This window comes from Mus pahari, chromosome 5 (assembly GCF_900095145.1).
Source record: "Mus pahari chromosome 5, PAHARI_EIJ_v1.1, whole genome shotgun sequence".
NCBI classification, from domain to species: domain Eukaryota; kingdom Metazoa; phylum Chordata; class Mammalia; order Rodentia; family Muridae; genus Mus; species Mus pahari.
Window position 1 is genome coordinate 19401571 of NC_034594.1, and position 16333 is coordinate 19417903.

The window sequence follows — 16333 nt, forward strand, 5'->3', positions numbered from 1 at the left end:
ATAGGGAACTTTCGGGATAGCATTTGAAATGTAAATAAAGAAAATAATAATAATAAAAAACCCACCGAGTATACACCCTGCTCTCTTAACTCCTGGGTGTAGACAGGATAGAAGATGTGCTCTAACACTCCTCAAAGATCCTTAAGTCCTTAACATCATCCCTCCTGGATGATACTGATCTGTTCTCTCTGCCCCCATGGTCATTTCATCTCTCATTTCAGACTTTAACCTCCACACATCAGCTACCTAACAGCACACTTCCTGGATGCTTTAGAATTCTGGTTGTGTGTCCCTCCCAGGTCAGACCATGTGTAGCCTCACCCACTGGACTACTAGACTCTCTCTAACCTTTCCATTTACATTTGAATGTTCACAATACCTTGATCTTTGCAGCACTTGAGTTTATGACTGCCTACCTGCAGGTTGGTCTAATGCCCTGCTGTTCCTTTTTCAAAAACTAGGGGTGGTGCCCAGGGAAGAGCCCTTGCCAGTTCCTATCACAGGGTTTATAGCAGGCTGCAAGACGACTGAGTGGTTTAGGTCTTATCCTTTCTCACAGTCCCGGGTAGAACCACCTGAGCAGTGGGTGGGACTGACAGGGCCCCTAGCTATTTACTATAGATTTTCCTCTGAGGGCATCCAGTGAGTAGCTCAGACCATCCTTGCCCTTCAGAGCCAAACAGACTCACTGGCTGCCCTAGTGCTGCAAGATCAGCAAGGATTGCAGTCACTAACAGTAGAGAGAGGTCATCTTTGTCTCTTCTTCAGAAAGGAATGTTGCTTCTGTGTTACACAATCGGATATAGTCAAAGATAAGACTGGACAACTCCGGGAAGATCTCCAAAACAAATGCAGGATCACTGACAGTTAAAGTAAAACTGGATGCTACCTGTTTCAAGTCGCCTTCCCCTTTCCTTAATCCTACTAGCCACACTCTGCCTTATAGACTTCTTGTCTAGATTTCTTCAACAACAGACCCAAAGATTTCTAACCAGAATTTTAATCAGTTGCTGTGACAGGATTAGTAAGTAGCCCCTGGCTACAGAGCCAGAGGCCTGCACCTGCCAATCATATTCTGATACTGAAGGTCAAGTTAGATCCAAGGATTTTGATGCCCCCAATCAGCAGGAAGAGGTCTAATGATAATGCCTTCCAAAGCCCTGGTTGTTTCTTAATAATAAACAAAAAAGAGGGGAATATAGGACAAAAGGTCTGAGCCCACATTTGGGATTGAAAACCTACCAAAATCCACCAATCAAAAATCCCATTAATTCCTGAGCGCAAAAGTCCCACCAATCTCAGAGCTCAAAAAAACTGACCAATCCCTGAGCTCAAAAATCCCACCAATTTCTAAGCTCAAAAAACAAAACAAACAAACAACAACAACAAAAAAAACTGACCAATCGCTGAGCTCAAAAACCCACCAATCCCTAAGCTCTAAAAAACCACCAATTCCTAAGCTTACTCCAAGATCAGGTTACAGTAACTCCATCAATCCCATTCCCTCCCCCCACTCCCTGCAGAAACCCTATATAAAGCCTGCCTCCTGCTCAGTTCCCTGCTGCTTCTCAGAGGCATCTTCTAATCCTCTGTGCTTTCCCAATAAATCTCCTGTGTGGGCTTGGCTGTGTGGTTTTGACTCTGTGGTATTCCTTGGTTTCTGACTGCCAGGATGCCTTCCCTCTCGGAGCTGTAACAGTTACAATGTCTTCCATGTACATATGAGCAACATTATTTGGGCTGAGTGGGTTATCAAAAAGAAAGAAAAAGAAAAAGGAAAGAAAAGAAGAAAGAAAACATTTTTAAATTGAGAATTTTCACTACCTAGAAGGAATTCAATGAACTCTTCTCATAGGGCCTGCTTTTTTTTTTTTTTTAAAGCACATTGTTATACCAGAAATATAACTGTAGACTAATAATTTCTCGCTGAAAGATTAGGTAAAAGTTCCTTAGCTGTACAATTACATGCATTTTGATACCTCTCCTTTGGAGATTTTTAGAAAGCTAATGAAAGACGCTACTGGAACTACAAGCTGAGCTTCAAAGATAAATCTATGGGCCCTACACCCTGTGCCCACTGCGTTCATTTCTCTCAGATCCTGACAGTTTGCCAGCTGGTTCCCTTGGGTTTTTCACATAGCCATACTGTGTGCAGGCAATTGACTTTCCTCTACTGTAATGTTTCCAACCCGTTCCCTTCAGTCTCTTGCTGTGAAATACTGAGATCGACCCTCACCCCTCTCTCAGTAGGGATTTAATCCAGAGCCTCATTGCCGCCCATTCTTAAGTTTAAAAGACTATGTATGTCTGGAGCTGGGGAGATGGCTCAGTAGTTAAGAACACTGTAGGCTCTTCCAGAAGATCTGGGTTCAATTCCCAGCACCCACATGGTAGCTTACAACCATCTGTAACTCCAGTTCCAGGAGAGGCCACACCCATTTCTGGTATCCAACAGCACAGCAGGCACATATGTGTCAAACAGCCAAGGTGGTGCCATTTTGTCCTGACTTTATTTGGAGATGTTCCTCTGTCTTCCATCCCAGCAGCCACAGCCACCATGGAAGTGCTTTTGTTGAGATTGTCCATGCCCTGACCATGTCCAGATGTCCTAAACAGAACAACTGATGTCTGTGCCGTGTCCTAAACAGAACAACTGATGTCTGTGCCGGCTAAAACATAAAACTGAAATAAATAAGTGTGAGTATAAGTTAGAGATAACTGTCATGTAGTGCCTGGAAAAATACCATTAAGCTCTGTAAAAATACAGATGCTATTCCTACCCTTAAAAAACCGGATGTGATTGTGGGTTCTGTCTTTAAAAAAATGCTGCACATTCGAGTTTCTATACCAAGAGGCTCTGAGAAATGAGCTGGTTCTTGGTCCCCAGCTTAAAAAAAAAATCATATGCTTTGTTTAATTATTGTGTTCTTCAGTAACTCCCGCACATGGATCACTCCACATGCCTGTAAAACATCCATACATATTTAATCTTAACATTAAAGATTACATCCAATCACTGATAAAATTAGCCAGGTTACCTTCAGTCCTAGATTCCTAGCATGGGGTGCTATTTTCCAGGAGGTGGTTGCAGAATCTGAGAGATGTAAGATCTGTGTCTTCCTCAACCTGTTCCAGTGGATTATGCTAAGTGACTTGTCTGATGTCGAATTATCCTCATATTCCTAAAGCAGGCTGCTAGACTCAGGTACTAAGGCATTCACTCGGTATTTCTTATCTATGCACATGCATAAAATTGGTTCACACATCTTATCTCATAAAAGGAGATGTAAATATTCCTGTGGTTTTCTATGGTCTGGGATATAAAGGAATCAAGCTCTGAAAGTCTTCTTGCCTTGCTGGAAGACGACAATCCCTCAGCAACATTACAGCTTCTTTCAGATTAGTCATTCATGTCACCCTTGTGCTTCTTCCTGGGCCAGTTCGTGACAAATGACACAGCTCTCAGATGCAACAGCTGGATTTGAAATCCACCATCCCTCTGCTTACACTAGCTCTAGGCTAGCTTCGTCCTGAGGTTGACCAGGTTAAGGATACCTTTCTGCTCTTTCTTTTCACTTTTTCTGCTCTTTCTTGATCGCTCTTCTTTTCCAACAAAGCATTAAGGTTTACTCTTCCCATTCCAAAGGCTGCTTTTCCTGGAATCCAAAACTGAGATTCACTTCTCACACAGACATCAGATGAATCAAACCATCTTCTAATTGGGGAGAGTTAAATTGATGAAGCCGAGGCAAAGTGTCTGTAAATCACTCAAAGATCAATGGGAGAGGAAGAGCAACATTTAATTCTTTTGTGTGGAAGGGGGGAGGTATGTCAGAAATCTTATGTGCACACCTGCCAGGTCACTGACCCAAATTTCAGAAAGGTCATTAGTTAACTCTGCTGTAAGAAGGTGTCAGGAGGCCTCCTGAGACACCGCCTGTGAGATAACCAGAAGAATGTGTATTCTGTATTTTGAGTTTAATTGAAAACCATCCTCCAGCTGCTCAGCGTGAGCCTGCATGGTGACAAGCACAAGCAGAATGGAGCCACTGTTCTGCTGTAAAGGCTGTTGAATGTGTGAGACAGGCAGTGTAGAGAACCACAGTATTTAGAAGAAATTCAATTAACCAACATCTAAAGCCGTAGAGCTTGTGTTGGGTCCCTGGGGACAGCAACAGTGAGTGGCAACACCCTCAGAAGCTGCCGACTCAGGGGGAGGGAGAACTGACTAAGCCCACATCTTAAATAAGGTAGTTTGAACTTTTATGAGTAACCCTGTGGTCACCACCCAGGCCATTCTCAGGATAAGTCCATCATCTGTGCTCTCACTTGGCAGGTCCCTGGTAAGAGTGACCACCATTCTGATGCAAACACCTTCCAGTCATTTCAGACTTCTGAGGAATTTGTTGCAGTTAATTTCTGTTTTCTATTTGTTCATTATAGACATAATCATCACTGATCTGCCTATACTGACCTTTTATATTCAACAATCTTGATAATTCTCTTGGGATTCCTGGTAGTTCCCCTGTGGTGTGCCGATAAGGCACCTGCGGGTGAGAGTTTTAACTTTTCCAATCTAACACCTTTTTTTATTTTCCCCTCATGGCATTGGCTCGCACCTTAGGTTTAATGCTAGGTAGCAAACATGACAGTGAGCACCTCTGTCCCTTCTTTAGGAAGACTCAGTTTTTCATCATAGGGGGACTCGGTTGTTACATCAAACCTGTCATGGCTCCACAGACTTTGTGGGCATTTCTAAACTTTTATCCCTCATTTTCTGTGGTGTTTTAAAGATGCACCACACTATTTCTCCCCTCCCCCGCCCTTTTTTAAAAGTGTGTATGTGGGTTGGTCTACAAAACTTACCCTCTACCCGAGATGTGCTGACCTCCAGAGTACCATTCAGTTCAGCGTGGGGTATTTTTTGGGCAGCTTTGCTTGTTTAGAAACACTGGATGACGCGTTTTGGTTGGTTGGTTGGTTTGGTTTTGCCATTAACTTCTGCTGTTAACTCTTTCCCCCCTTCTTTCCATATTCTTTGAATTCAATTTACTTTTCTTTTTCTGGCATTAGAACAGGAGCCAGCAGTTCACAGACTTGCAGCTGATGCTGGTGTAACAGTTTTATCCTGTTTTCCATGTTTATGTCTTTCTAACTAATGAATTAGCGAATGCAGACATGCACGCATCACTGTGCACATGTGAAAGTTAGAAAACAACTCTTGGGAACTGGTTCCCCCCTGAAGCCCTGAAAGACCTGAGGGTCCATGTTAGATTGCCAGGCGTCTGCACAAATGATTGATCCATTGACTCCTCTCACCAGCTCAGTACAATGCCTTCATTTCCATCCAGGTCAGAGGTTTCCTTATTTTAATCATGATTTCTTATCTGACCCACTTGGAACAGTATGGTTGGAAGTCCGTCCCTATGCTTACATTGATATTCTGCTGTATTGTTAAAGAGTATTAAGAGGTAGGGCCTAATGAAGAGATCAGGTCAAGAGGGCTTCGCTTTGATAAACAGGATAATGAGGTCATCACAGGGCAAGTTCGTTAGTTCCCACCATCTAAGCAAGCTCCGTGCTCTGTGCTGCATCTCCCCATGCAATGCCTCTGCTACAACGGAGCAAGTACCTCAGCAGATGCTGGCTAGCACTTCAATACTGTGCATTTCTTAGCCTTCACAACGATGTGAAATCAATGTCTTTCTTTTATAGATTGTCGCTTAATTTTCCTTTAAGTTTAGGGTTCAGATAATTCAACCTGCCAACTAAGTGCAGCCCATTCCGTTTAGTCATGTGGTCTCTGAGGGCAGAACTCAGACTCCCCAAGCTGGTGTCTTCACCTGCTAGCTAAGCCATCTCAATGGCCTCTTTATTTCCCTACCTTTTGGATGGATCAGATATTTGTTGTTTCAACTAGAGCTTTTAAATGTCAACATCTTATCCTTTTGCTGGTTGCTCAATTGAATACAATATACAAAGTGACCAGGAGATGTCTAGCATTGCTCAATTGAATACAATATACAAAGTGACCAGGAGAAGTCTAGTGTTGTTACAAGCCCCAGGCAGCACATTTACTGCACAGTATGTATCACTCATCCTGGTTCCCTCCATGTTATGCCACTGAACATCATCTTTTCATTCATAGGGTTACATTTCTCATCTCCATGCCATCCTTAGTCCTTTCACTTGGGACACTTTTCTTCAGTGAAGTCTTTCCCTCAGGCTCCTACAGAGCTCAATTCTCACACCAACCATGTCCTTCAGTGCTGCCTGTAGCTTAGGCCTACAACATCCCAACCTCCTTTCCATTTCTGAAGGACATTTCTCGTTGGAAGACAACTTCTGGAAAAGCTTTTTAATTCTTTATTAGCTTATTCTTTCAGTAATCTAAAGATGCCATCCCACCAGCTTCCAGCTTCATTAGCTTTGTGTGGAAGTCAGCTGCCGGTCTTCTCTAACTGCTTTCAAACTTTACTTATGTCAGGAATCTTGATTCAGTGAGTCACAGTTTTTCATCAGCTACAGGAAAATCTTGGCTTTCCTTTTTCCTTAAGTATTCTCCTGGCCTTTCTCTTCACTCTTCATCCAGGGTTCCAACTTCACAGACCACGGAACCTTTGTCTGTGTCCAGCACACTTGCTGTATTCAACCTTGGTCTCACTGTGATCCAGTAAGGATGCATTCTGTTCATTTGTACCTTGGTTTCCTTTGTATTGCTACGATAAAGACCATGACCTAAAGCAACTTGGGAAGAAAGGGTTTATTTGGCTTATATATCCCGGGTCATAATCCATTGAGGGAAGTCAAGGTAGGAACTCAAGGCAGAAGCTGAGCTATGGAGGGATACTGGTTACTGGCTTGCTCTTCTCTGGCTCACATGCCCACAGTGAGCTTGCCCCTTCCAAAACAATCATCCGTTAAGAATATGTTCCATTGGCTTGTCTACAGACAATTTAGATGAGGTCATTTTCTTAACAGATATCCCTTCTTCTCAGACAACTCTAGCTTACATTAAGTTGACAAAAACCCAACCAATTCATTTCTGGGATTTTTTCATCCAAACTTCTGATGTGTGCAGTCTGATTTGTTTGTTTTTTAACCCATCCAATTAACTTCTAACGTCAAACACAACCCTAGATTATCTAGTCTTTGTGTGTGTGAGTGTGGGTATGTGTGTGAGCATGTGTATATATTTGTGTGTATGTGTGTATGTATATGTATGTGAGTGTATGTGTGCATATGTGTGTGCAAGTGAGTATATATATAAGTATGTATGTATGTGAATATGTATGTATGTGCGAATATGTATATATATATATGTATGTATGTGTGTAAGTATATATGTATGTATGCATGTGTATATGTGTGTATGTATATGTGTGATCATATGTATGTATATATGTATGATCATGTGTATGTTGTATATGTATGTGTGTATGTATGTATGTATATGTATGCGTGTGTATGTAAGTGTGTATGTAGGTATGTATATGTGTATGTATGTATGTATGTATGTGTGTGTGTAAGTATGTGTGTGTATGTGTATGTATAGCCAATTATCTGCTGAACTCATTATCTTTTCATATATATCTTTAACATATGTATTTATTTACATTCACAGCTTATTGATAAAGATTACTCACAAAGCCTCTATGTAACTTGGGTGAACGTTATCTTGTCTGTGGAAGAAATCAAGAAAGAAGTATTTGGGACAGAGTGATAATGATTGCTACAAACATAAACGCTCTAATTCCACACATTTGTGGTCTTTCTTATTGTAACAAAACCTATAAGTTGAGCCAATGCATCACAAAATTTAATAGTGTCTGTGTGTGTTTCTTTGTGCAGTGCTGGGAATCGAACTCGTGGCCTCATAAATAATAAGCATTCACACTACCACCGAGCTACAGCCTCAGTCTCCTTTTATGAATGCTGAAAACAGAAGTCCTGATTTTCTTTTCTACTCTCTGAATAAACATTAACATGGGACATATTCAATATAAGTTGTAATATAAATGGTTTGAAATTGTCAAGGTTTTAAACTTGTAAACTGAGTTCTAAAATACATATATACATATATATATATGCACAAAAGAAAACTTAAGACAAAATTAAATAGTTTATGAACATATCAGAGAGGTAACACACATGTAATCGTCATCCCCAACTACATTACTGCCCACAGGTTCCCCCCCCCCCGGCTTCCTCATATCCAATAGACTCCTTACCCAAAATAACCATCACTTTTACCTCTTACACCCTGTAGTGACTTCATGCTTACCCTCAAACAATTAGAATCACAGTAAAAACGCCTTTTGTGTCTGGTGGTTGTTTCTTCTCTTCTTTTTCAGTTGTTATTTGGGGGGGGGGGAGAAGTGTGGTATAGAATATCGAATCTGACACTCGATAAGCAGCCATCCTAGCCAATGAGTTATAGCCCATATTATGGTTTGTATATGCTTTGCCCAGAGTGGCACTATTAGAAGGTGTGGCCCTGTTGGAGTAGGTGTGGCCTTGTTGAAGCAGGTGTGCTACTGTGGGTGTGGCCTTTAAGACCCTCATCCTAGCTGCCCGGAAGTCAGTTTTCTGCTAGCAGCCTTCAGATGAAGATATAGAACTCTCAGCTCCTCCTGTACCATGGCTGCCTGGATGCTGCCATGCTCCTGCCTTGAGGATAATGAACTGAACCTCTGAACCTGTAAGCCAGCCCCAATGAACTGTTGCTCTTATAAGAGTTGCCTTGGTCATGGTGTCTGTTCACAGCAGTAAAACCCTAACTAAAGTTGACAGAACTTGGTACCAGAGACTGGGGCATTGCTGTGATAAGTCTGACCATGTTTTTGTTTGAAAAAAATGTGAATTTGGGGACTTTGGATTTGGAAAGCTGTGGAATGCTTTAAATGGGGCTTAGTAGGCTATCCTAGCAGGAATATGAGAGTGATTTGAATTGTGCAGACATGTTCCAAGAGGTTTCAGTGGAGAATTTCAGGTTGTGGCCTAGAGACAGTTTCTGTAGTATTGGTGAAGAATGTGGCTATTTATTGCCCTTGTCTGAAGAGGCTGCCTGAGGCTAAGAAGAAAAGTCTCAGATTAATTGCACTGACAAAGGAAGTCTCAGAAATGCCCATCATAAACTTTGTTCTTGGTTAAGTCTCATGAAGAGTGTCTTGAACATGCCTAGCAAGCTTAGAAAGGAAAAATATTAAATATATAGTTCAAGTATTAAAGGGGTACCAGGAAGTGAAATGGAGCAGAATCCTGTGTTCTAGGAGATAGCAGATTCAGGGAGTGGCACTTTGGGGCAACATCTTACCCAGCTAAATTTAGATCCAGGCATGGTGGTACACACCTTTAATCCCAGAAAATAATGCCAAGTGGATCTCTGAGTTTAAGGCCAGCCTGGGACAGAGCAGGCTCTAAGTGAATTAGAATTTAAACCCAGTCTTGGTGGGCCACACCTTTATTCCCAGTGTTTAGGAGACAAGACTGTAGATCTCTGAGTTCAAGGTCAATCTACAGAGCAAGTTCCAGGAAAGCCAAGCTTAGGCAGAGCAGGAGTCTGAATACAAAAAGCTGTAATAGAATAAGGGGCCATGTTCCAACCCTAGAAAGCAGTAGAACATGGAATCTTCAGCTATTTGGCTCTGGCTTTAGAGTGAAAAATAGAAGAGTCTACTAGGACAATTGAGGCTGACTACTTTGAGCTAAGAAATTAGTGATGATTAAGAAGAGACCACCATTACTGAGGTGAAATCTTCTGGGAAATATTTTCTGAGAGTACAAATAAGCTGTGTTCCAGCGGTAACCTCATGTTGCAGCTGTTCTTGGGAACGTGAAAGAATCACCCAGGTGGTACTGGTTTTGAAGGCATGAAGTGGTCATGGAGAACAACTGAAACTTGGCACTGTGAGAGGCCATGGAGGGCCATTGGTGAAGGTGCAGCCTCAGTTGTAGTTGACTGCCCAGGACTGGAGGGGTCATGCAAAGGAGCTGAGGCTTGGCACCATAAGAGAGCCTCTGAGAGGCTATTGGTGAAACCTAGTTACAGCAGAAGACTCCAGTGTATTGGAGACACTAATACCATGGGATGATCACCAAGAACAGCAGCAGCAGTGGAGTGGATCAACCTGAGCTTAGAGTGCTACAGAGGGCAGAGCTGGAGAAGTGACGCCAGCCCTTTGGAGGCGCCCAGAAGATCATGTGTAGATCCCAGACATTGAAAGAAGCTTAGCACTGAAGTTGCCTTGGAGACCCCAAAATGTTCAAGATGCCAGATCCATGGCCTACCTCCTAGGGAAAGCTGCTAACAGGGATTGGAACCAGTGCAGCCAATAGTTTGTTGCAGTCAACAAAGACGAAAAAGGAGTTGGAGACCTGAAGACTGTTTTGACATCAAACATGGAGATGCAGGATTTGGACTTTGTCCAGCAGGTTTCCTGTCTTGCTTTGCGGATTACAGTTAGGTGACTGGATGAATCTCAGAAGAGACCTTGAAGTTTCAACTTTTAATACTATTGAGACTGCTACAGACTTTGGGGGCTTTGGATGTTGAACTATATGTATTTTTTATTATGCTATGTTTAGGCACCGCCCCCCCCCATAGACTCATATGTTTGAACATGCCTATGGGGGCCAGGGAGTGGAATGTGATGGTTTGTATATGCTTGGCCCAGAGAGTGGCACCATTAGAAGGTGTGGTCCTGTTGGAGTAAGTGTGGCCTTGTTGGAGCAGGTGTGTCACTGTGGATTGGCCTTTAAGACCCTCATCCTAGCTGCACGGAATTGAGTCTTCTACTATCAGCCTTCAGATGAAGATGTAGAACCCTCAGATCCTCCTGCACCATGGCTGCCTGGATGCTGCCATGTTCCTGCCTTGAGGATAATGGACTGAACCTCTGAACCTGTAAGCCAGCCCCTGTTGTTCTTATAAGAGTTGCCTTGGTTATGGTGTCTGTTCACAGAAGTAAAACCCTAACTGAGACAACCCACACCCATTTTTTTTCATTGTTAAGATGGTGCTTTGAACCACACAACAGACTGGGCAGGTAAACCTGCCATTCTTCTACCTCCAGCTCCAAGTAGCTGGGATTGCAGCTGTTCTAACAGGCCTGGCAGCCTAGTTGCTCTCTCCCTGCAATGTGTCTGTGGGGTTCGCTCCATGCTGTGTACTGCGGCTGCTTTGTTCCCTTTCTCCTCACTGAGGCATTAGAATATACTCTCCCATTCTGCTTTTACTGGATACTTGCTTTCCACTTTAGCTTTTCTTTTATGTGTGTGAATGCTATTTGCACTTTGAGCCTGGCTAGTTTCCGAGGCGGTCAGAAGAGGGCGCCAGGTCCCCTAGAATTTTGTAATTCCCCACAAGTGAATGCTGAGAACCAACCCTGGGGGTTGAGAGCAAAAAGTGGTCTTAACCAGTGAGCTATCTCTCCAGCCATGGAAGTAACTTTAATGATGATACTATACAGTCTATACAATCATTTGGTACAATGATATGTGCCTCTTTGAAACTGTTAGAAACCAGTCATTTAATACATGGGCACTACCAAGCAATTTTCCAGGAAAACGCTTTGCATGAGACCACTCTCATCTTCTCCAACATCTAAACACAGGTGAAGGTCTTCAAATGAAAAAGTCCTGTCTGACCTTTGGAGTGCAGTGAATGAAAAAAAAAAAAAAAACCCACAACAGCCATAGATAGATAAATAAAATAAAAATAAAGTAAAAGATTGGTCTTTTAAATACTTAAGACATACAAGAGTGGAAACCACTGTTAAAATATCATTGGCTTCTGGTCACTCTACTCAACATATCTACCATAAGACTCATTACGCGGCTTACACTACACTGCTTTACAGCATGCACTGCAGCCTTGGGAAAGCCACAGCGCGATGCACCTGTTGTATGACACTGGCCACCCTGCAGGGTGACGCTGTGCACCTTACTACCTTTGAAATTAAAAAGCCACCGGCCACCGCCCAGCCCCGTGGTCACCCTCGAGGCTGACTCACCCATGTCCAGGGCCTGCTGGCACCTGAGCAGCGCGGCCTCGGGCTGCTGCTGGCGATGCAGCCCCCGCGCCTGGCACGCCAGCCTGCGCAGGCGACACTCGGCAGGGAAGCACCTCTCCAGCAGCCCGCTCAGCATCACGTTCACGCGCCGGGCCTGCACCCGCACCGGCACCTGCTCCACGCAGCGCTTGCACACTGTGAGCCCGCTGGACAACGTCACCGGCTTGTAGAGCAGCCGCCCGCAACGCGGACAGCCCAGCAGGTCGCGCGGCGCCACGGGCCCCTGGGTCCCGGACGCGCCGCCGCTGGGCCTCGCCGCCACCGGCGGCCGTTTCTCGCGCAGGCCCAGGGCGCGCGCCAGGCCGCTCGCCAGCTCCGAGAGCTCTCCCGGCTGCAGCGGGCCGAGCAGCGCGGCGCCGCGGAACGCGCCGATGGCCTCGGGCAGGCGGCCTGCGCGGGCCAGCGCTTCCCCCAGCTGCAAGCACAGGCCGCGCTCCGGCTGCGCCAGGCCGGCCAGCAGCGAGCGGAAGAGCTCGGCCGCCACCTCGTAGTCGCCGGCGAGGAAGGCCGCGGAGCCCTGTCCCTGGGGCTCCTCCGGGGGCTCCTCGAGGTTGCGTCGCACGCCCTGCGGCTCCGGAGGCGCGGGCTCGGGACTCATGGCGAGGAGACGGGGGTTCTTGGCAGCCGGAGCGCGGCCTCTGCCCTCTTCGCTGTCAGCCACGCGCGTCGGCGGACCGGGTGCTGCGAGCCGCAGGGATCACGCGCGACGGGCCTGGAGGAAGCGCAGCGAGCGCAGCGCACGCGGCCCAGCCCCGGCTCGTGCGAGGCGCCGTGCGCGTCCCAGTGCGCGCCCCAGTGGCTCACGTCAGCCAAGTGACCGTGGGAGCGTGGCGACCACCTCACAGCGCTGGCGTCCTGATTGAACCTTTTTTTTTTTTCCTGCTTCCCGCAGGCAGCCCCGCGCGTGTGCGTGCGCATGCTCTTCCCGCCGCTGCGGAGTCGTTGCGCAGGCTGGAGCCGAGCATCCCGAGCATCCTGGTGTCCTCGTGACACTCCACCCAGCTCTCCTGCATTTTGGTACCTGCTGCTTCTGCAAGGCCACGCTGCATAGATGACCCTGGGTTTCTAGAAGGCAAAAAAGGCAGTTTCCAAGCCCTTAGATCATTCCTAAGATAACAAGGTCCTGCAAAAGACACCCAACTCAAGAAACACAAGAATCCAGATAATGAAGATTATTTACATATATATATATATATATATATATAATCCAGTTTACATGAAACGTTTTGAAATACAAATGAAACCACAATAATAAGCAGATTGGAGGTCGTATGGAGCTGGAAGAAAGGGCATGCATACAATGTTACATGTGGAAATCCTTAGGGGTGATGCATCTTCATTCTGGTGATGGTCTTGATACCAGGCAGGTGAGCAGTCAGACAAGGTAACCAAGGAAACTGCAGCCCTGACTCCTGATGGTTGGGAAGTCCCTTTGTAGTTAAATACTCTGGAAGCTGCAAATAGTTTATTGTCACTTAACAAAAACCGAAGCACAGGGACATTTCTCATGCACATGAGTGAGTGCACAAATGGGTAATAAGAAAGCGCTTAAGTCAAAACTTCAAAAAAGTGAAAGTGATGTTGTCTTGATGAGATCCACTGGGGTAGCAAGAGCTGACTCACTGTCTCTGTGGATTAAAAAATAAAAATAAAAAGGGCAGGGAAAGCCAGAGATCTCAGGCCCAGCCAGGTTCCCTCGAAAGCAAAAGCAGGTGCATACCTCAAAGCCCAGAAAGAAACGGACTCCTAGTGGGTGGGATCCAGACGCTAGAATCTGAGTTCGTCTGGCAAAGTCAAAAAGCATTCAGGTCTGTGGGTAGGACTAGGTCTTCTACCTCAGAAGCGTCTGACTTGTGTTATTGCAGGGAATTTGATAATCCTGACAAAGAAAGGGAAGTGGGTACAAAAAAGGGGGGGAGCTAAGCTGAGGTTCATTCTTCCCTCCCCCTGATCATCTTCCTTGCCTTCTGTAAAGCCTGCAGGGACCCCACCACAATACTAGAGCAAAGAGGACATGGATAATGAAATCCAATCTGCGGCTTCAGTTACTCATGGCTTCTCCTACTTTTCTGCCTCCCTGAACAACAGGCAGACTGTATTATTCATCTGGTAATAACTTGGGGTATGACTCCAAAAGGGTGAGGAATTCCTTTAAGAAATTGCCATGCTTCCATTAATCAACCAGAGTCTCTTGATTCATCAAGCACCTAGTTAGTTCATAAGTCTATGGTTGTCATTTCACTGAGAACGACCATGAAATCAGTCATACAAGTACAGCCTATAAAATATTATATATACAGACACACAGACACACACACATAGACACAACATGCACACACACAGAGACATACACATAGACACACACACAGACACACCCACAAAGACATATACACAAACAGACATAGACACACACACACACAGACACACCCACAAAGACACACATAGACACACACAGAGACACACAGAGAGACACATAGGCACACACACATAGACATACAGACAGACAGACCAGATTCATATACACAGACACATACACAGACACACATATAGACACAGAAAGATGCACACAGGTGAATAGAAACAGACCACAAAATCATACACACAGACACACATATAGACACAGAGAGATGCACACATGTAGACACACCAAAAATTCATACAGAGACTCACAGAGATACACATACAGACACATACTCACATATACTCTCCCACACAAACACTCATTCATACACTCTCATACAAATACAGATGCCCAGACACAGAAACACACACATACACACACACACATATAAACAGACAAACAGAGATACACTCACACTATAGTTAGTGGAAAAAAACAGTATCAAAGATGTTTGTTGATGGGCTGAGTGAATCTAAACGAGAAAAGTTACCTTCCCTTCAGGTGGTGCAGCTTTCAGAGACCAGGAGCACCAAGTATCAGGATCTGGCCAGTATTTAGTGTCTTAGTTACTTTTTCCTCTTGCTGTGATAAAATATCCCAACAGAAGTCATAGAAGAAAGGCTTCTTCTGGCGCATGGGTCCAGGGCACAGTGTGACTTGACCCTGTTGGTTGTTCTTCACTAACAGGGTCCTGAGAGAGAGAGTGGACCAGGGGATGAAAGAGATAGAAAAGATAAAGGCTGGGGTTGGGAGGTCTTACACAAACTTTGTCTTATGCCAAGTACACTTAAGAAGTGCAGCACATTTTACACTATTTCCAGGGAAGAAATGGGACACAGTCAGCAGGAGCTATCCTACAATGGGGCACAGTCGGCAGAAGCTATCCTACAATGGGACACAGTCAGCAGGAGGCTAATCAAGCAGTGTTGTGCACAGGAAACATGGGGCAACTCCACAGCATTACAGACATAGCACACGGTGGCCCGGGGACTGATAACCATAACCTTGTGTCATAGCAAGAGTGAGGTAATTAGAATCCAAAGCCACAGCTCCTTCCAGGCCCTGCCCCCAGGCCACTCCTGGCTCTGCCAAGCTTACTCGTGGTTTTCAAAAGGAGCCATGTGTTTTCTTCACACATCAGGGACTGGGGGAAAACAAAGGGTCAACCCATCCCTCAACGACACTCCATTATGAGTGTGAGGGACACGGCACACGAATATGAAAGCATGAGGGGCAGGCAGCTAGTCACATTGTGTCCTTAGTCCAGAAGCAGAGCGCGATGGACGCCAGTGCTCAGCTCACCCACTCTTCCTGGTCAGTCCGGGATCCCAGCCCTGAGAATGGGACAGCCCACAATGACAGCCCTCACCTCAGAGAATCTAATCTCAGCCATTCCTTACAGAAAAACGCCCAGGTTTCTCTCTCCTAATGATACTAGATCCTGTTAGTATTAGGCATCAAAGAGGAAGTAACGGCAGCAGCGCCTTGTGTATTGCATCCCCATGAAATTTCAAGTGGTGTTAGCATGTCGGCTCTCAGTCTAATTCGAACACGAAGGCGATTTGAGAACACCTTACAACATATATCCACAAATGTACAGCTCTTAAAAGCACGTGGCTAGCTTTCTGCCTAGGAAAGCTTACAATGGGATGAGTCTGTGTAGCTATGGAAACTCACAGTGGAGGTGTGAGGGCAGAAAACGACCTGGAGTTGTTAACCAGCTGGAGTCAGAATGTTAACTAAGGAACCTAGGCTCTCATGAGGAAAGTCTGGATGCCGAGTCAGCTAATCCAAAGGGTTCCCTTTGAGATCTGTCTCTTTATTATGTGAAACTATGAGAGTAGACCACAGAGAACCA

At 45.1% G+C, this 16333-nt stretch overlaps 1 protein-coding gene across 1 annotated transcript in view; it reads right to left on the bottom strand.

The window, feature by feature from the left end:
- The window catches only part of Lonrf2 (LON peptidase N-terminal domain and ring finger 2), a 39270-nt gene extending 26330 nt beyond the window's left edge, over positions 1 to 12940 (bottom strand). The window contains exon 1 of the mRNA XM_021197627.2: positions 12015 to 12940. Within this exon, the coding sequence (XP_021053286.1) occupies positions 12015 to 12672 (658 nt within the window). The 5' untranslated portion in view covers positions 12673 to 12940. The remainder of the gene's footprint in view (positions 1 to 12014) is intronic.
- Positions 12941 to 16333: the final 3393 nt, after the last annotated feature.